General features: G+C 48.3%; 1 protein-coding gene across 2 annotated transcripts in view; it reads left to right on the top strand.

Annotated features, from left to right (window-relative positions):
• GANAB (glucosidase II alpha subunit) overlaps positions 1-21,067 on the top strand; it is a 32,309-nt gene extending 11,242 nt beyond the window's left edge. For both annotated transcript variants that reach the window (XM_033174797.1, XM_033174796.1), the window contains 19 exons: positions 1,144-1,243; positions 1,660-1,753; positions 1,980-2,076; positions 2,329-2,509; positions 4,361-4,514; positions 5,263-5,498; positions 7,364-7,490; positions 8,846-8,925; positions 9,024-9,167; positions 10,566-10,662; positions 11,530-11,631; positions 12,474-12,717; positions 13,189-13,253; positions 15,369-15,445; positions 15,914-15,988; positions 17,867-17,980; positions 18,509-18,621; positions 19,197-19,297; positions 20,055-21,067. In XM_033174797.1, the coding sequence (XP_033030688.1) occupies positions 1,144-1,243; positions 1,660-1,753; positions 1,980-2,076; positions 2,329-2,509; positions 4,361-4,514; positions 5,263-5,498; positions 7,364-7,490; positions 8,846-8,925; positions 9,024-9,167; positions 10,566-10,662; positions 11,530-11,631; positions 12,474-12,717; positions 13,189-13,253; positions 15,369-15,445; positions 15,914-15,988; positions 17,867-17,980; positions 18,509-18,621; positions 19,197-19,297; positions 20,055-20,164 (2,311 nt within the window). In that variant the 3' untranslated portion in view covers positions 20,165-21,067. The remainder of the gene's footprint in view (positions 1-1,143; positions 1,244-1,659; positions 1,754-1,979; positions 2,077-2,328; positions 2,510-4,360; positions 4,515-5,262; positions 5,499-7,363; positions 7,491-8,845; positions 8,926-9,023; positions 9,168-10,565; positions 10,663-11,529; positions 11,632-12,473; positions 12,718-13,188; positions 13,254-15,368; positions 15,446-15,913; positions 15,989-17,866; positions 17,981-18,508; positions 18,622-19,196; positions 19,298-20,054) is intronic.
• Positions 21,068-21,341: the final 274 nt, after the last annotated feature.

Here is a 21,341-nt window from a genome sequence, read left to right as displayed (position 1 = left end):
CCCTTGGCCTTCTAGATACTGCTGGAGAACAACTCCCATCATCCCTGACCAGTGGGCCACAGATTCTCAAGCCTAAGTGAAGACCTGCGCGCACACACACACACACACACACACGTAACAGGCCGTTCCACTCTCTCTGAGAAGTGAGTGTAGTTTTCTAAAACCTTGGAATGCATTCCATACTGCTTACCTGCCCAAGGGAACCCCTTGGCACATTGCTGATGAACCCACATGCATTTCAGAGTATATCTGAGTGAGCAAGTGCTCTGATTGTTCAAGGAGCCAGCTGTGCTTGTTTAGGGTGCTATCTTGTTTGTGTGCTATCTAGCTGTTGCCCCACGCAAACCAAAAGAGCCGAGAACACATGCAATATCCCTCTTCTCTGTTCTTTATGGGGTAAGGATAGTAATTCCTGGGGCAGCCGCTCCACTGTAAGACCTCTCGGTCCACAACCCCAGGCACACTTGCATCTTGAAGTGCAAATTCACTGAACACCACAGGGCTTGCTTCAGGAATGACATGCATAGACCTGCCTGGTTTAGTTGTTTGGCCATCTGGGTTTTCATCAGCTGCTTGTTAGATGTGCAGATGAATAAATAACATTTCTAATGAGAAAACCACCCTTGCAAATAAGCCTAGAGCAGTCATAGGCAAACTCGGCCCTCCAGATGTTTTGGGACTACAACTCCCATCATCCCTAGCTAACAGGACCAGCGGTCAGGGATGATGGGAACTGTAGTCTCAAAACATTTGGAGGGCCGAGTTTGCCTATGCCTGACCTAGAGGCACAACTGCAACACCCCCTCCTTCTTTAGGTGCAGGACGAAAAGCAGCCAGTCCAGAATGAGATTGGCAACCATTTCCAAGAGCCCAGCGGGTTTGGAGCTGAGGGAACCAGAGCCTGGTTTTGCACTGTCCTCCGCCCCACAGCTGCCCACACTTCCCCTTCCCCTGCTAACTGGCTGGGCTGTGAATTGGTGTGTGCTGTGCTGCTTGTAGTGGACTAACGGTTCCAGCATTTCATTTGGGCTAGGACAAAGTTGGGATTTTGGTTTCCTTTTCCTTTCAAGCTGCCTGGATGGGGTGGGTGGGGGGATTCTAGGGCTCAGCCTTCCTTTCTCCCCCTCCCTTATTTTCTTCCAGAGAACCACCAAAGGAACCAGCATCAGAAGGGGAGGGGGCTTCTGAAGCCTCAGATGCCCCTTTGTCAGCGGAACAGGAGTCTACAGAGAAAACCGAGCAGGTGAGCACAGGGTGGGAAAGGTGTTCACCTGCAGTAGCATTGAGGAACCTGTGGGCCTCCTGATGATGGGGGGCTCCAACACAAAGCCCCAGCAACCATGGCCAAAGGGTGATGGGAGCTGATTCTTCACCCCTGCTCTGCAGGGAATAAGGGAGCTGAATGCTGAACCATAATGATTGTGAAGTGAACCACAGTCATGCCAAGCCATGGTTTTTAATGAAGTGAATGAGCCTCTTGGGCTCACTCACTCTTCCCCCAGCACTGCTTGGAGGAAATCAGAAGCTTCCAGTTCCAGTTTTTCTTAACCACAGTTTGTTGGATCCCAAGACTGAGAAGCAGTTAACAATAACCGTGGTTTGCGTGAAGCACATCGACTTGAAATGGTGGCTTGAATTTCCTTTGTGTTGTTCTCGCAGGGTGAGGAAGCACCCAAAGGGGCTAGTGAGACAGAAGAAGAGCCAGGAACTTGGGAGGAAACATTCAAGACACACACGGACAGCAAGCCCAATGGTAAGTCCTGTTAAGGAAGGCAGCTCCAGAAGCATTTTGTTACGGCCCACTTGGCTTAACGAACCATGGTTTCAGATCCTTGCAAACCATGGTTTGTTGCCAGTGCTGCCAAACCCTACTTTGGTATTGAAGAGTAAGACACCTTAATGCTGCTCCACTTGCCTTCTTCCTAGCCTCCCTCCCTCTTTCTTTCTCTCTCACTTACTCGCCCTCTCTCATTCTGCAGGTCCAACATCCGTGGGGCTAGATTTCTCGTTCCCGGGTGTGGAGAACGTGTATGGGATTCCAGAACACGCAGACTACCTCCGGTTGCGAACCACTGAGTAAGCCGGGGACCTGACAGTCTTGTTAGCAATCGTGGTGGGATTCCCTGCGCATCCACGCCCCCTCCCCTGCCAATGGAGCTTAAGCAGTTGCAGGAGGGTTGTATGTGTGTGCCCTAGAGATTGCGGGGTGGGTGGTGTGTTGCTTTCCTGGGCGCCCCAGATGGTGTCACGAGTGTCAGGGAGGCAGCCGCTCCATTGGATTCTCTCTGCATTTCCCCCTACTGTTTCTAATTGCCAAATCCTTGGCAGGGGAGGGGACCCATACCGCCTCTATAACCTGGATGTCTTCCAATACGAACTTTATAACCCCATGGCTCTCTATGGCGCTGTTCCTGTCCTGCTGGCCCATAATCCCCAGCGCACTCTGGGCATCTTTTGGCTCAACGCGGCAGAGACTTGGGTGGACGTCACCTCCAATACAGCAGGCAAGGTACTGTTCCTCCAAGGGCGCGTCACCCCTCTTACTCCTTGTGTAAAACATGTTTTCATTCCTGCATTGCAGGGAGTTGAACTAGGTGACCTTCGCGGTACCTTCCAACTCTACAGTTCTATATTTCTAGGACAAGGAGATGGCTATATTTTTCCTCCAATGTTAGCCGCAGTATTCCTCTGAACCCCAGTTTCTTGGAATCACAGATGGGGAGAGTTATTGTCACGCTCCTGACGTGCTTGCAGGCTTCCCAGAGATCTACATCTGTTTGGCCACTATGAGAACAGGATGCTGGACTAGATGGGACTGTGGCCTGGTCCAGCAGGACTCCTCTTATGTCCTCCCTAGCTGAGACACATTGCACGCACCTGTATGAGACCCAAAGCAAATTGAGGTCTAGTGACTTATTCCTCATCCAGCTATAATGCAAACTATAGGCCACATCTGCACTATACATTCAAAGCACTGTGATACCCCTTTGACAGTCACGGCTTCCCCCAAAGAATCCTGGGAACTGTAGTTTGCTAAGGGTGCCGAGAGTTGCTAGGATACCCCTGTTCCCCTTACAGAGCTGTAGTGTAATTCCCAAAGTTCCCAGGGAAGATGGATTGATTGTTAAACCAATCTGGGAATTGTAGCTCTGTGAGGGGAATAGAGGCCTCCTAACAACTCTCTGCTCCCTTTACCAGTTCCCAGGATTATTTGGGGGAAGCCATAACGGTTAAAGTGGTATCGTAGTGTTTTGAATGAGCAGTGCTGATGTGGCCATAGTTTCTCCTTCAGTTTCTTCTTCCTGGGTTAGTTGGTCTCATCTGCTTTCTTCAGAACTGGCATCTCTCATAGTGGGAGGAGCCTCTCCTAGTTTCAGTCCTGCTGGCTTTGAAGGAACAGAGCTGCCAGCTCTTAATCTATCGCCTGTGCAATGTCCACAATAGCTAGCTAGGATGGACATTTCATTTGCCTCCCTGCCCATGTGTATTTCAGTGGCAGTTGAAAAAGGGATGAAGTGCAACACCTTTGGCAATCTTCCCCCTGCTGCTGGTAGCTTGAAAATGATGCTTATTGGAAGAGTGGCCATTTTGCATCCTTTAAAACACAGAACTGCAAACTGTGTGTAAGCTCCCCTGGCAAAGTGCCTTTTATCAAGCACACACATACACACCCCATGCAAGCCATTCTGATTACCCACAATACTCAGATGTCAATTGCACTTGGCGCACCCACACCCGGGAAGGAGGGGGCAGGCAGGTGGATGCCAGGGGCTGACCTGGTTCAGGTTGTCATGGCAAAGTCGCCTGCTGCAAAAGAGGAAGACAAGGCAACGCAGGAAAGCTTGTTTATGTAAAGCCAAACTATGGTTTGTTATTCCACATGAGCTGATTGAATAGTTTGTCACCAGAGCCGTCTTTCCCATAGGGCTTAGTGGTGTGTTGCGCCAGGGCGCCGGCCTCTCAGGGACGCCCCAGCAAGCGGGGGATCTGTGCGGCTTTGCCGGCAGCCTCCCTTTTCCCTGCACGCCCGCCAGCTGCGCCCTGTGAACCGTAAGGCTGGCGAGTGCGCAGTTTGCCTCCCAAGCCTCTGCGGGGATCGCTCTCCTCCCAAGGAGGCTTGGGAGGGAAGCTGTGCTCTTCTCCTGCAGAGGCTTGGGAGGGGCACAACTTCACTCCCAAGCCTCTGCGGGGATCGCTCTCCCGCAGCAGCATGGGGGAGAGTTGTGCCCCCCCCCATGGCAGTGTGTAGCTACGGCCACCCCAACACTATCTGGTAATTTGGGGGGCGCTGGGCAGATATTTGCTCCCTGGCGCCACATCTGCTAAAGACAGCCCTAAAGACCCCCAAACTCTTTCACAGACTCTGTTTGGGAAGATGTTGGATTACATGCAAGGAGGAGGCGAAACTCCGCAGACAGATGTTCGCTGGATGTCTGAGAGCGGGATCATAGATGTGTTTCTCTTGCTGGGCCCTACGCCCAATGACATCTTCCGGCAGTATGCATCCCTCACAGGTGAGTGGGACAGAGATTGTGTTCACTCTGCTTTGGGAGGAAACTGGCTTTAAACAATGGCAGGGATTATCTATTTCCTTCTTTTCTTACCATACTCGTCCTCAGAGTAGACTGAAGTCAATGGCTATGATGAAGTCCTTTTTTTTAATTTATACTTTAAGCAAAGACCCCCAAGCAGATATACAAGTATGTAAATATCATTAAGCTTCTGTTACAATCAAATAAAGACTATTTTCATAAAGTTCCTAACAGTATATGTAGACTAGCATTCTCTTAACAAGGCTCCATTTTTGCCACAAAAAGCACGTCTGTCTCTCCTCTATGACCCATATTATATTTGTTAATTTTATAATAACAATAATGTTATTATTTATACCGCTGCACATCCAGCTGGGTTTTCCCCAGGCAATCTGGGTGGCTTCCAGCACATATAAAAACTTAATAAAATGCCAAACATTAAAAACTTCCCGATGCAATTCAACCGTAGATGCAATATCCTCCAAATTAGGGGCTCTCATGTTTTTTTCCAAATGTAACAGTTGTTCTGGCAGCAGTCAAGACTAATTTTCTGTCCCTAAGTCCATTGCTTTCAGGGGGTTTGCTTTGAGTTAGACTTAGCCGGAGGCAGCTCTCTCCAGGACAAGGTGGGCCCAGCAGTCTGACTTGGTTTAAGTCAGCTTTTCTCTGGCCCACCCTCTGCGGGCATGAAGGTAGGCAGATGTCCTCGGCTGACCTTCCTTTCTCTCAGGAACCCAGGCCCTTCCTCCGCTCTTCGCCCTGGCCTATCACCAGAGCCGCTGGAACTACAACGACGAGGAGGACGTGAGCACAGTGGACAACGGCTTCGATGAGCACGACATTCCGTATGATGTCATCTGGCTGGACATTGAGCATGCTGACGGCAAGCGCTATTTCACCTGGGATCCCAACAAGTTCCCCCGCCCCCGGGAAATGCTTCAGGGCCTGGCAGCCAAGAGGCGCAAGGTGAGGTTTGAGGATACGTCCCTAGCACTTAAGTTTCCCTGCGGGGACCTTGGGGCTTCCGCATACCCCATGATCATCTGACGTGTGCCAGACATTAATTACATGTAACCATGGGCCTAGAGCCTGGGTGGGGAACCTCAGGCAACAATGCGGCCATCCAGGTTTCTCTGTCTGGCCTCTGGGACTCTCTCCCCTGGCCACACTCCTCAGTGGCCCTGCTTTGCACAGCAGATATATTATTATTATTATTTATTTATACCCCGCCCATCTGGGCGGCTTTCAACCAAATATTAAAAACAATACAGCATCAAACATTAAAAACTTTCCTAAACAGAGTTGCCTTCAGGTGTCTTCTAAAAGTCAGATAGTTGTTTATTTCCTTGACATCTGCTGGGAGGGCGTTCCACAAGGCAGGCACCACTACCGAGAAGGCTCTCTGCCTGGTTCCCTGTAACCCTACTTCTCGCAGCGAGGGAACTGCCAGAAGGCCCTCGGCGCTGGACCTTGGTGTCCGGGCTGGACAATGGGGGTGGAGACGCTCCTTCGGGTATACAGGACTGAGGCCGTTTAGATATTTTTGTATGGCTGGAATGTGGCCTGCAGCTCTGATCATCTTCTTCCTTCCCTGGATGGGGGATAGGGAGGGGTGCTTGAGTCCTGTACGAACGTAAAATTAACATTCGTTGCTCCGCCCATTTTTGCATCTGATCTGGCCCTCCACTGGCATGTGTCCCTCAGAGGGTTACCTACAAGGGAATGCGGTCCTAGTGCTGAAAATCGTCGTCATCATCATTTTAAATTTGTATACCGTCTTTCTATCTTACAATACTCAAGGCGGTTTACAAGCTGAAGAAAAAATGTACATCTTATAACAATCTAATGCAATACAAAAAAGTGATAATAAAACATAACTTGAAAATAGGCAACCTACATCAAAAAAGTAACATTCAACAATCATTAGAATAGTATTAAATATTAATAATAACATATAAAAGTTAAATAGAAATCCACTCAACAGTTACAATAAATAATTTCTAAACTATAATCAATAAAACAGCGGCAAGCCACAGTACATAAAATAATACAATACAAATTGAGAAGCAGAGACTAGAGGGTTGGGCAAGGCAGGTGGAAAGAGGCCTTGCCTCATGAAATCTTTCCCCTCACAGTTCTTCCTTCAGGAACAGCTTCCTTATGAGGACTCCTAGGGTCGGAGGGTGGGGCAAGGCAGGTGGAAGGAGGCCTTACCTGACAAAATCTCTCCCCTCGCCTGCTTCCCTACCCCTGCCTTCTTGTTGGCATCCATCTGTCCAGAGAGACAATGGAGTGTGCCTCCAGGGGTGAATTCAGACTGCTGTGTTAGCAACTCAGAAGTGACCTCCCTGGGTCACAAGCCTGGACAAGGGTGTATGGAGGTCCTGGGCTGCCCAGAAGACAAGACCCTCCTCTTGGCCTCTCTGGTGTGGTCCAATGGAAAGCAGAGCAATACACTTGGCTGCAGGAGTTGCCAGAGGGAGGCGTACAAGGCCTCCTCCTAGATGGGCTACCTTCCCAGGTGGACAAGCCCCACCTGCCCCGCACTTCCCTCTACAGCATATGCAGAAACCACCTTATTGACTGTTGGACCCACTATTGGTATCGTCCGCTCAATCCTCCGGAGCCTGTCTTTACCTGCAGGGGAAGTGCCTGGCTCACCGAGGGTTTGAGACCCATCCAGCTTTAGTGCCCTGCTTAGCAGTCTCCCCTGTCACTTGTAAATGATGCAGAGGAAGACAAACAATTCAAATTTGGTCTTTCTCAAGGCAGGGGGCGGTGCTCAGCCCAACCACTTTAATCCCTGGCCACCCATGTTTTTCTCAACTCAGATGGTGAGCATTGTGGACCCGCACATCAAGGTGGACAGTGCTTATCGGATCCACAACGAGATTCGCTCCCGGGACTTTTATGTCAAGACGAAGGACGGCAATGACTACGAGGGCTGGTGTTGGCCAGGTGAGGAAAGTGAATTTGGTTGGTGAGGCAGGAGACTTGTTTTGATGTGCTACTGGCATTTGGGGCCAGCCCCAACTGGCAGTCATGTGGGTCGGCCCTCTTGAGTGGCAAACCCTTGAATGCCACGAAAAGGGCAGAGGTTTCTCAGGTTTCGTTATACATTATAGCAGCGGTCAGAATTTTCCATGGGAAAAGCTGCAAAGACAATAGGAAATCAAATGAAGTAGGTTTACTTAAGGGAGCTGAGATAACAACTAAATATTGTAAAATGAACAGCTATGCTTAGAGCCAAAGAAAGATTTAGAGAATCTATAAATGGTTGGAGTCTAGTAACACAATATTTAAAGAAACCTAAAACTAGCAATCTCAGGAGAAGGAATACATCACAAGTGGCCCTCCTGATGTTGCTGAACTACAACTCCCATCATCCCTCACGGTTTTCCACACTGGCTGGGGCTGATGGGAGCTGGATCCAAAAACTTCTGCAGGGCAGGCACCACACTGACTACCCCTGGAATAGATTTTAAGCATTTTAAAATATAACTTACACCCACCCACCCACCCCGAAATGTGGCTGGATTATGGCCAATATTATGGATTATGGTACCTTGGTACTCAAACGGCTTGACTCGAACAAATCGGCTCCCGAACGTCGCAAACCCAGAAGTAAGTGTTCCAGTTTGCGAACGTTTTTCGGAAGCTGAACATCCGACGTGGCTTCCGCTTGAGTGCAGGAAGCTCCTGCAGCCAATCGGAAGCTGTTTTTGAACGGTTTCGGGAGTCAAATAGACTCCCAGAATGGATTAAGTTTGGGAACCAAGGTACCACTGTAACTGATTATTCAGTGGCGATTAAAATATATATATATCTACTATATAACACGGGTGTCCAGGGATCGACCAGGGACAGCCCACGATTGACCAGTAGATCACAATCGACCGGTTGGACAGGCCTGCTGTATAATATTTAAGCTATTAAGTAAAGCTTAGGAGATCTTGACAAGCAAACCACTCAGAAATATGTATACATCTACCAATGGTTCTATAACAACAATTTTACTGATTTGTGTTTCTTCATATATTGCACTGTATTGATTATTTAATTGTTTATAGCGCACAATACATACTGTTTATCATAAAATTTATATACCGCTTGACTATAGAAAACCTCAATGAAAGCGGTTTACAGAAAAGAATAAAGCAGCAAGAATAGTAGTAAAAACAAAACATTTTTAAAAACCAGCAGTAAACAAAAAACATCATTTTATTCTGCATTTTTTAAAACTATCAGGTGTTTAATATTTGTTAAACCAAAACGGAAGGGTCTGGCCTAACTCTCTGCCTCCTTTTGCCCAGGCTCAGCAGGCTACCCGGATTTCACCAACCCAGAGATGCGTGCCTGGTGGTCCAGCATGTTTGGCTACGACCACTATGAGGTAGGCAGGTGGTTTACCTCTTAAGCAGGCCTCTCTTCAGCTTTGGCACATTCTTGGGCCCTCTCCGCCAATTGGCTTTCCCTCTCCTTTGGCTTCAGGGCTCCATGGAAAACCTCTACACCTGGAACGACATGAACGAGCCCTCCGTCTTCAACGGCCCCGAAGTGACGATGCACAAGGATGCCGTGCACCAAGGGGGCTGGGAGCACCGCGACATTCACAACCTGTATGCATTCTATGTGGTGAGCGCTGCCTTCCTTTTCTACTCGCCCTTTCTGGGCCAAGAAAAACTGAAGTCCACGACCTGACCGGTCTGTTTACGAATGAAACAGCTTTTGCTAGCTTGCTCTCCTGCATATATGGCTGGGGTTGATGGGAATTGTATTCCAGGGCATCTAGAGGGAACCAGATTGGTGAAGGCTGGCTTGAAACATCTCTCTCATCTGGTCTTCCAAGGAACTCAAGTGGGCTGGGAAGTAGATCAGGATCTGCAGGAAAGATCGCTGGATGTTTGCGGACGTATTTCTTATTCTCATGGCCAGTGGCCAGGGTTAATGGGAATTGAAGTCTACCAGGCAGAGGCCCTTCTCGGTAGTTGCGCCCACAATAAACAACTACCAGTATCTGACTTTTAGAAGACATCTGAAGGCAGCCCTGTTTAGGGAAGCTTTTAACATTTGATGGATCATTGTATTTTAATCTGCTGGAAGCCACCCAGAGTGGCTAGGCCTAGGGAAACCCACCCAAATGGGCGGGGTATAAATAAATTATTATTATTATTATTATTATTATTATTAATTGGTAGGGGGTGGCACAGGCTTCTCATCCCTGGATCAGTGTGGCGTAGTGATTAGAGTGTCAGACTAGGACCTGGGAGACCCCCTAATCCCCACTCAGCTGTGAAGCTCTTGGGCAACCTTAGGCCAGACACTGTCTCTCAACCTGACCTACCTCGGAGGGTGTTGTGCAGACAAAATGGGGAGAAGAACCATGGATTTCACCTTGAGCTCCTAGGACGATAGGTGGGATAGTGAATGAATGAATGAGGTCACCTAGTAAGCTTTTTGGCTGAGGGAGAGTAAATCCTAGGTCTCTCTGGTCTAAGTTCTAACTGCTAGAGCACAATTGAGGAAACTAAGCAGGCATGAATCTGATCAGTACTCTGTATGGGACACAGACAAATCATAACTTCTAAAATTTGTGTTAAATTTAAGAGTTGGATAAATTATAACCAATTAGGTTGTTGCATTCCCCACACAGATTGGTGTAATTCCTCTTCTACATAAAAACGATTGATTACAGTTCTGCACACTTTTGTTACTCATGAGGAGGGGCAAGGCGGTGAGCCAAGCTTCTCAGATTTCAACAGCCCCTTGCAGGAAGCCAAGCATGTATAGCCATGAGGGCTTGAAGCTTGCTTTATTTTATTTTTAAATCCGCAAAGCAGAATTCTGCACCTAGAACCACATCCTGCACTTTGTTCAGCGTTCCATCAGAATCATAATATATATACACGTGCCGTATTCTGTTTGATGAGGGAGGCATGGGCTGCAAGGTTTCTGGGCTTGGGTTCGGGTGTTAAGTTTGATCATGGTTTGAAGTGTCCCCATAACACTTCTTTTTTCCCCCACTGCCGGCAGCAAATGGCAACAGCGGAGGGGCAGGTGAAACGCTCGGGAGGCTTGGAGCGTCCGTTTGTGTTGGCTCGCGGCTTCTTTGCCGGCTCACAACGCTACGGTTAGTGGTGCATGAGATGGGAGGAGGGAAGAGTCATTGCTCAGTGACAGAGCACCTGCTTTGCATGCAGAAGGTCCCAGGTTCGGTCCCCCGTTGCATCTCCAGGTTGGGCTGGGAAAGACTCCCTGCCTGAAACCCTGGAGAGCTGCTTCCAGTCATTGGAGACTGTCCTGAGCTACCTGGACTGATGGGCTGGCCCTGTACAATATGGCTTGCTATGCAGCAGACCTGTAGGAAGAAAGGCCTGGATATATTTGACAAATAAATAAGACAGAGAATCATAGAACTGTAGAGTTGGAAGGGACCTCGGGGGTCATCTGGTCCAACCCCCTGCAATGCAAGAATATTTTGCTCGAACTCACTACCTAGCTGTCCCAGGATGAAAACAAGCGGCTGATTAAAAACAAGCCAGTAGGTCAGGGTAGTTTAAAAAACATGGCACAACATTAAAATAAAGAACCAGTCTGCCATGTAAATTCTGCTGCAGAGGTTATACCAATTCAGTAAAGACTATTAAGCTAAAAGCTCCTTAAGGAGCTAGGGGTGTGTGTGGAGGGGGCAGGCATGCAGACTGTAGGCAGGCTTCCAAGGCAGGGCTGAGGACACCTTTGACCTTCCAAATGTCGTTGGACTCCAGCTCCCATCAGCCCCTGCCAGTATGGCCAGCAGTGAGGGGTGATGCGAGTCCAGCAGGTTAGGGTCACAGGTTTTGTGCTCTAAAGGCTGTCATCAAGGAGTCGACAAAACAGGCCTTCCTGGGGAGGGGAGTTTCAGAGCCTAGGTGAGGCCACAGGAAAGTGACAGGTTAAGAGATGATCTGTGCACAGGTTGTTTGCTATTGCACCTTCTTGTTGTCACCCTCTGTAGGGGCTGTGTGGACAGGTGACAACGCAGCGGAGTGGGACCACTTAAAGATCTCCATCCCCATGTGTCTAAGCCTGGCTCTCGTGGGCATCTCTTTCTGCGGAGGTAAACCCTGCCGGGTTCAGATAACCCGTGTTGAAGAAGTTGGTCCGTGGCTTAATAATAATAGTAATTGTTAATATGGCACTTCTGAATGCTCTACACATTTGGCCTACTTAACCATGTAACACTAAACTGTGGTTTAATTCTTCATGGATGAGCCTCCATAAGTCTTTGGGAAGCATCAGACTCCTTCAGGCTCCCATCTCCTCCCCCTACACTGCGAGAAAAAGGACATACACCGAGTTAGAATCTCAGTTTGGTGTTACATACAAACCGGGAGTCATGCTTTACAGGAAACAATGGTTAGTTGCTGAACAAGCCAAATTCAAACCATTGTTGGCTGGAAACCACGACCTGAAAATTGTACAAGCTACTAAGCTGAGATTCATTGAAAGTGAAACTGAATTCAGCAGAAGTCATCTTTCCAGCTGCACAGAAGGGGAAGGGTCACCTGAAGCCAACATTTGGTTTGCTGTTACAGGAGGCTCATCCATGTGCTTTAATGTTACTTGTGGACACTACCATTTATTGAGATCCTTAACACCAGGGGTGGGGAGCCTGGACTAAATTCAGCCCTCATGACTCTCCCCAGGCCACACCCTTTCACTAGGCCACACCCCTCACTTTGCTTTGCATCCTGCTTGAGTTTTTGCTTTGGTCAGATGTGTCCAACTTGTGATAGGCTTACAAGTTCCCCATCTCTGCCTTAACCATCCTGGCTCTTGTTGGCTTAGAAGCAGAGTGCTGGACTACTTTGACCCTTGGTTCCTGCTGAACTGGGCCGCTCTTGGCATTCTTAAAGGATATTAAAAGTCTCAATCTTTCTCCTGCCTTCCCTCCTCCAGCCGACGTGGGTGGCTTCTTCAAAAACCCTGAGCCGGAGCTGCTGGTGCGCTGGTACCAAGCGGGAGCCTACCAGCCTTTCTACCGGGCGCATGCCCACATGGACACCACCCGCCGGGAGCCCTGGCTCTTTGGCGAAGAGAACAAGGCCATGATCCGGGACGCTGTTCGCCAGCGCTATGCCCTCCTGCCCTTTTGGTACACCCTCTTCTACCACAGCTACCGCACTGGCCAGCCTGTCATGAGGTGAGCGAAATGGTGTGAGGGGGTCTCTCCATTTTAGGAAAGAGTGACTTCAGCTACCTGCACGTAGACTGCCTATATAGGTTGGTGGTCCAGTTTCAGCAGAGGTGCTGTTACACCAAACAGGGGCAGCAACCCTGAAAGCCTTACTCCAGGTTACTAGCTGTGGCACAGCTGCTCCACCTCCAGAGACCTTTGCCTAAAAGGAATGAGAGCTTTGAGCAATGGAAAGCTGATAGCAGACCAGAACCTCAGAAACGGCATGAAATCTAAACTGAGTGATGCCTGAAGCCCTAGATTCTTTTTCAGATTTCTAGCCAGCTGCAAACCAGGGTTTATCAGTTCACACATTGCACCAAAGCAATAGTTTCAAGGCTGGCTTGGTGTGATGTGTGAAATCAGCTGGTGTGGCAGATGGAGCTTTCCCCACTGCTGTTTCTCTACTGCTATCACTACTGTTTTCCCTCTCCACAGACCTCTTTGGGTGGAATATCCCCAGGACACTACAACATATGCCATTGATGACCAGTATCTGCTTGGTGAGTGTGGTGAATCCCAGGGCTGATGTTGCTTCGCTTCCTGTTCTCCGGCAAGAATCTTTACATTTTAACTTCCAATAGCCATTTTGGTTCTTGAGCATTACAACTGAGAAGTTAGGGGCACACTTCCTTGAGTTATCTTTTCTGTGATCCCCAGGTTCTATACATTTTTCTACCATGGGGATATCTGCAGGCCCTGCAAAGTCTTCTATATCCTAGCTGCTGCCAGCAGCCATCTTACCTATTCTTGAGATTATAAGCATTGGCTTTTCCAAGTTTTCTGCAATCACTATGGGCCCCTCCAGACTGGTGAGGTTTTTCTCAGGGTCTTTTCTTGCAACTTGTCATTGATGTGATAATAATGCATTAGTCGTGGGTTTATACTGAACCGTCCACCCATTCTGGCGCTTCCCCAATATCACCATATTTTTCCACTCTTGCACTAATAGTGCACCAAAAGAGGGGCGAAAAATAAAACTGGAACACAGATGATATAAAAAGTTACAGGGTTTCAGAAGGATGTTGTGGGATGCTGATTCAAAACAGTTGAGAGAGAGAGAGATGTTTTTCTTCCCCTCATAATACTGGAACACAGTTTTATCCAGTGAAGCTGAATGGAGATTCAGGACTGGCTAAAGGAAGCAGTTCTTCAAAAAGCACATTGTACATACATAGACTATAGAATTTTGTTCCACAAGATGTAGTGATGGAATCTTTTTATTGAAGACGATTTCTGGAATTGTATGTGGTTAAAGTTCCCATTAATCTGTATCATGTAGGATGAGGGAATAAGCATTAAAAATAGTCCCCCAAAAATGGTATATGAGCCCAATGGGGCTGTTTCTAATGAAGATAACTAATTCCATACTATGTTGGAGAGGGTGTAAGGAACGGGGTCATTCCAGCATATGTGATGGATTTGTGGACAAGCATCACAGTTTTGGACTGTGGTCTTTGCAGAAATGACTAAAATGACTGTACAGCAGCTATCAGAACTGGCCCTGTTAAACATTTTCCAAAACAGCAACTGGGACCAATGTTTCAAACCTGCAGTCTTCTTGCACCTGCCAAACTTGTTGAGGGAGGGACCAAGAGGGTAACACATTATCTAATTGGTATAAGATGGTTTGACAGGTTGCTTTTGCTGACTAAAGGAACAGAAACACAAAGGTTCTTTTGTGGTAGATTGGCACTGTTTTTTTGTTTATGCAAACAAAGATGAAATGCAGAGACATTGGATGCAATGCAGCATGCAAAACTTTATGGCTGCTCTGAACATTGTGGGCTTGAACTTTGATACTTCCTAATGGGCTGCATGGGGACGCGGGTGGCGCTGTGGTCTAAACCACAGAGCCTCTTGGGCTTACCGATCAGAAGGTTGGTGGTTTGAATCCCCGCGACGGGGTGAGCTCCCGTTGCTCGGTCCCTGCTCCTGCCCACCTAGCAGTTCGAAAGCACATCAAAGTGCAAGTAGATAAATAGGTACCGCTCCGGCGGGAAGGTAAACTGCGTTTCCGTGCGCTGCTTGGTTTCGTCAGAAGCGGCTTAGTCATGCTGGCCACATGACCCGGAAGCTGTACGCCGGCTCCCTCGGCCAGTAAAGCGAGATGAGTGCCACAACCCAAGTCGTCCATGACTGGACCTAACGGTCAGGGGTCCCTTTACCTTTTAATGGGCTGCATTATTAGATTCATGCTTTTGTTTTGTTTTATTTTACTTTAGACTTCTCTTGCTTGCTCTATGAGATGAGGAGGGGATTGTTTTGCACTGTTAAAATTGTGTTATTTTTTAAAAAAATAATGTAGTGAAGTCCAGCAGCTCAAAAAGGGGATTAGACAAAATATTGGAGGATGTGGCTGCCAGTGGCTGTTGGCTCTTTTTGCCTGTAGTATCAGAACCAGAATACCAGTTGCTGTTGGGTTCAGGTCCTGCTTGTGAGCTTCTCTTTGGCATCTGGCGGGCCACTGTGGGAACAGAATAGTGGACTAGATGGTCCTTTGATCTGGTCCAAACAGGGCTCCTCTAATGTTCCTAATTCAGAGGCAGATTACAAGCGGAGCAGTTAATGCAAGTTTCTAGATCTCATGCTTTTATTCTGTTTTCTTCCCTTTGTAGGAGATGCCTTGCTGGTTCACCCAGTCACGGCTCAGGGGGCCCGAGGTGTGCAGGTCTACTTGCCTGGCAAAGGAGAGGTAAGTGAGGCTGGCAGAGTGGAAATGAGGCGTGATGGGAGAAGGAGAGTCGGAGCTCCTTTGTCAGAGTGTATAGCACAGAGATTGAGCAACTCTGGCAGTTCCTTGGCATTACCTGTGTCCAGCGCTAAGGAAATGAAGGCTGCGATGACCCAGAGAGAGAAAGAGGAGACAGAGAAGGGGTGGTAAAGGGAGAGAAAGTAAAGGGGATGGCAGAGAGACAGACATAGACAGAAGGGATGGCCCTGCCCACTTTAGGCTCTGGGACCACCTGCTGCTGGCACGGGGTCCCACATATTGCCTATGAGGGGCTGCAGCCCTCAACAGAAGAAAGCACAAGATTGGCCAGCCCTGTTTTAAATTAAACCTGATGCTCCCCAGCACTCCCAAGATTCCGTTTGGAGTTTGGAGTGACAAGTCCTGTGGATGTCCATAGTCCTCTCTAACGTGCCTTTTTCCACTGTGCAGGTTTGGTATGATGTCCACACTCACCAGAAACTTCATGCGCCCCAAACCCATTATTTAGCAGTTACCATGAGCAGCGTAAGTCAAAAGGAGGGAGAGGGTTGATGTGGGGTGGGGGTCCCTGGAGGAAGGAAGAGAACCAAGACAGGGATGGAAGCCTTGCTTACCTGGCCACTGGAGGCTTTTGTCTCTCAACACCCCCCCCCCCCCTGGAACCACCACTTAGGATTGTATATTTGAATTCCACTTATGAATCTCTTTCTACGAAACCTCTCGAAGCGATTAACAATAGTGGGTTGCCACAAGCTGAGTTGTACTCAGCGTAGACTCACTAAAATTAATGGACCTCAGTGAGTTTCCTCTGAGTAGTACAGTCGTACCTCGGGTTACGTACTTAATTGGTTCTGGGTAGCTGTACGTAACCCGAACAACGCGTTTTACGCAAGCGCAAAGTGCACAGAATGCTTCTGCGCATGCGCGGATTGCACGCGCAGCGGGTTACACTTCTGGGTTACAGGAGGACGTAACCCAAAAAGTACGTAACCCGAAGTGTATGTAACCCGAGGTACGACTGTACTACCATTGGCACCAACATTTTTTTAAAAAAACAAATACCAGTTTTATATACAGTTGTACCTTGGAAGTCAAGTGGAATCCATTCCGGAAGTCCGTTCGACTTCCAAAACGTTCAGAAACCATAGCATGGCTTCTGATTGCCTGGAGGAAGCTCCTGCAGCCAATTGGAAGCCGTGTTGGACATTTGGGTTCCAAAGAACATTTGCAAACCGGAACACTCACTTCCAGGTTTGCGGTGTTCGGGAGCCAAAACGTCTGAGTACCAAGGCGTTCGGGATCCAAGGTACGACTATTTTGGAAATAATTCAAATCCAGTGCACATACAGACTAGGGTATTTTTTGTTTTTTGTTTTTAAGTGTTGTAAAAAAGCACCAAAAAGGCAATAAAGACATTTCTATACCACCTTCTTTCAAAAGACCACACAGTGGTCTTACAGTATAGTAACATACATAGCATAATAGCACTATGCTACAAAAAATAAAACCAGGTGGATAGCAATCAGTGGTGCATAATAATTCCTAATACACAATACTTATTTATGCAGTATAGCATAGAATATATCATGAACAATGCAGAATAGTGTCAACACAGCAGCAAACTCTACAGCTTAACCCCCTGAAAAATACAAGTCTCATAATGCAAGTTATAGTTGTTGTTTATTTTATTTGTTCCATTTCACAAGATTTAAAAGACTATTTGATTGTAAAAAAAAAAAGTGGCTTGCAAGAAGAATAAAACAATACAATTATCAGTTTTAAAAACGGCTTAAAAACAACTATTTTGAGCATTCATCGAGTACCGGTAATTAAAATCAACAGTGAGCTAAAAACCCAGATTAAAACACATGTCAACATCTGGATAGGCTTGTCTAAGCAAGAAAATTATATTTAAGACCACATTTAAAACAATATAGTCCTTAAAATGCTCATCCTGTTACAGAAGGCTGCATCCAATTCATTTCTGCTCAGAGTAGAAATTAATGGCTCGATGTTAGTCCTGTCCATTGATCTCATTGGGTCTTAAGTAGACCTAACATTTACCACAACCCACAATATCAACTACTGTTCTCAAGTTCAACTCTGAAACACAATGCATATTTAACAGCAGCTTTATGGAAAATAACCGAGGAGCTGGGAGGGATACAGTAGATGTCCAAGGGATGTAGGAAGCAGCGCAACTCGAGCGTTGCTCGCAGTGGTAGAGCACCTGTTCCCAGGATCATTCCCTAGCATCTCCAGGTGGGGCTGGGAGAAAGAGACTGAGAGATCCCTGCCTGAAACCCTGGAGAGCTGCTGCCAGTCAGTGCAGACTGAACTAGTGGGACCAGCGGTCTGATTCAGTATAGGCAGCTTCCCATGATCCTCAATGCCTCTCTGCAGATTCCTGTGTACCAGCGTGGCGGCAGCATCGTGGCTCGGAAGGAGCGGGTCCGGCGATCTTCGGACTGCATGTACAACGACCCTTACACCCTCTACGTGGCCCTGGGCCCCCAGGTGAGTTGGGAAGAAGCAAAGTGGGACAGAGTTGTGGGAGAGATGCTCTACAGCAGGCTTTCCCAAACTTGGGTCTGCAGTTGTTTTTGGACTACAACTCCCATCATCCCTAGCTAGCAGGTCCTTGCTTCATCTCCTCCTTGAGCATTTCTGCCTGGCTAGGATACATCCTTGAACTCTCATTTTCCTGGAAGGAGGAAGGAAGCAGTGTGTGTAGGGAACTAGTCTACATTGCTATACTTTACTGTCTTTGCCTCTGGTTCCACCCACCGCTGGTATGTGGCACCCAGAAGGGAACGGGGCTCCTCAGACTGCAGAGGTTTACCCATCTCTTAAATCCATTTCACACCACTGCCCTGATGGGGAGAGAATGAAAAATCTGGGAGAGTGGCAGCAGCAATGAACAGGAAGAGACTGCACAGAGAGTGTCTTGACCATGGTAGCTCCACTCTCTCCCAGAACCCACCTGGTACAGGATTTAACTAGCAGGACCTCCTCGCTTTCTGTGTCCCCCACTCCCCTTTACAGGGCACAGCGCAAGGAGAGCTTTTTGTTGACGACGGGCACACATTCAACTTCGAGACAAAGGGGCAGTACCTCCACCGCCGCTTCAGTTTCTCTGGCAACACGTTGACAGCAAGGTACCAAGCCTCCCTCCTCTTTCCCACAAAATCCCCACCCCGACCACCTGTCCTGCCTGGTTGGTGCTGCTACTTCTGACTGAGGTGGTCAGCCTGTGATTGCACTTCAATTTGCAGGTGGGGCGGTTGCAGGGTTAAAGGCTCCTCGCCCCACTCATGGAAAGTTAACGTGCCAGGGAAGAGCAGTCCTGCCCAGCCCTGACATGCTAGGTTTCTACATGCAAGGATTTTCCCCGTAACTGGTGGCCATTCAACCACTAACGCCCCCACCTAAAGTTTGGAACAGTACAGCCCAGATGTGGTGGGTCTGACTACCTCTTTAATAAGAAGGCCAGAGTTGCCTGTTTTAATGTAGTTTCATATTTATTTATTTATTTATTTATTTATTTGATGCTCCCAAGACGGTCATTTGCTGATGCTGATTGTTTTATTGTAAGTCGGGTGAAAATGTTATGTTTTGGGGGTGGGATTTAGGCACCATCTTTGTTGCCTTTTAAGTAGAGTTTGAGACCACAGTATCACTTCCCTGCCCTCTAACCCCGCTTTCCCTGCCTTTGTTTTCTCCTGTCTTCCAGCTCCGCAGACCCGAAGGGCAGCTTTGAAACTCCGGCCTGGATTGAACGGGTGGTGATCCTGGGAGCTGGGAAGCCAGCGGCAGTGTTCCTCAAACAGAAAGGTGAGTGATTGGAAAGGTCCTGGGCAACATCCACTGGCATCTCCATGTTGTTGTTTTTTGGAGGACCATAGCTGAGTGGAAGAAGACATGTTTAACATGGAGAAGGCCCAGGCTCGGTCCTGGGTGCCTCCAGTTATAGAAGGAAGTAGGCATCCAGGTGATGAGGGAAGACTCCCCTCTGCCTTGGCACCTGGGCAGGATAGACAAATGGTGCCTCATTTCAGTAAGCTGAAATATGGTCATCTAAGCTGGGTCATAGTGGGGCTTTCTTAGGAGGAAAAGGAGGGAGCCAACATCTGCTGGGGGGAGTTGTTGTGGCAGGCAGTGAATACACCCCAACAACAAAAAATTAATGGTTCCCCCCTGTATCCATAAAACTTGAGCAACAAGTTTCCTATGAACTGAACTCTGGTGTTTTGTCTGTGTGCACTGTGAGAATTTTGGGAATGGGGAAAGCGGCATATTAATTTTAATCTAATCTACGGAACACTTTCAGCTAAGATTTACAGCAATGGGGGATCTTTGGCCCTCCAGATGTTGCTGGACTGCAACTCCCAGAATCCCTGATCATTGGCCCTCTTGGCTGAGGCTGATGGGAGCTGTAGTTCAGCAACACCTGGAGGGTCACAGGTTCCCCATCCTTGAGCTTAACCCAACTTCAAACTGTTCTCTATTGGGGAAGGATGGCACTTTTTTCCTCAGCTGTGCTCACCTCCTCTCTCTCTCTTTCTTTCTCTCTCCCACCCAATCCTAAAAGATGTTGCAGAGTCTCGCCTGGATTTCACACACGAGGCTGAAACGTCTGTCTTAACCATCCGGAAACCTGCAGTCAACATTGGGGCAGACTGGAGCATTTCCCTGCGATAATGCCACGAGGCTGGGCGGGAGGGCGGGCAGAGGGGTTCAGCTGGACAAGAGGGCTAAGGAAACACTCAAGCAGTGTTGGGGAGTTCTGTGGTGCCTCCCCTTTCACGGTCATGTGGGAAGGGAAGGCTAGGTGCTCCCCACCCTGCAGGGGCTCAAGTCCAACATCCTGTACCACTCAGGCATGTCTTGGGAGGGGGCGGTGGCGACGATTGCTTCCACCCCTTCCCCTCCGATCCTGGCTTGGACTCTTTCTTTCCCCCCTGCGTGTGGTTCCATAGATTAACTTTAGCAATATTTGCTGTAGAATGAAGAATCTCCGGGTTGGAGTTGGTTGAGACTCTCGTTTCCCCTCTGCCGGGGGTGGTGACTAAGAAAGATCTCTTCCCTTCTCACCCCACCCCACTCACTGGAGTTGCAATATTGGGACCAACCATTTTGAGGGGCTGGGCCTTTCCAGAGGGGAGGGATAATTGATTTGGTCTCCTCAGTTTCCTATCCATCTCCACTTCCCTCTTCATCTCTCTCTTGCCCAACCAATTCCCAGCTCCAGTTACTGACCACAAAACGATTGACCTTGGCAGGGGTTGCCTTTTAACCTTTTCCTTGCCAACAGGTGAATGTATGGAGAACTCCCTCTTTCATTGTTCCCTGCCCCATGCCGCCACTCGCCATAAACAACAGGGCAACATGTACAGCTAGCTCACTTGTGGGGAACCTTTGGCCCGTGAGACATTGCTGAACTACAACTCCCACCATCCCTGGTCATTGGTCATGCTACGGCTGATGGAAGTTGTAGTTCAGCAGCATCAGGTTCCCCACACCTGAACTAGATCGTGGCCGTTCTCTCCCCATGCTCTCTTTTACCCACTAGTCCCAATACTTTCTTATTTCTCCCCCCCCCCCCACCACCAAAAAAAACCCTTAATACTGTGAGTGAGAAGGGATTTCTATTTCTTTCCGGAGTGGGGATGGGGGTTATCTTAGTGTCAGTGAATCACTGGCACTTCTATTTATATAATTTCTTGGGGGAGGGTAGATGAGACAGATCATGTGAAGGGAAAGGGGAGGCAAGGTATGGTTTGGTTAGAAAACCAGGCCCTGGGTTATGAGAGCAAGCGGAAGCGAATGTGGAGCGGGGTGGGTGGGGGGTTGTCCCGCACAGAGATCTGGAAAGGAA

Source organism: Lacerta agilis, chromosome 17, assembly GCF_009819535.1.
Source record: "Lacerta agilis isolate rLacAgi1 chromosome 17, rLacAgi1.pri, whole genome shotgun sequence".
Lineage (NCBI taxonomy): Eukaryota > Metazoa > Chordata > Lepidosauria > Squamata > Lacertidae > Lacerta > Lacerta agilis.
The sequence above is the reverse complement of the archived record's forward strand: the minus strand, read 5'-3'. Positions and strand labels throughout refer to the sequence as shown.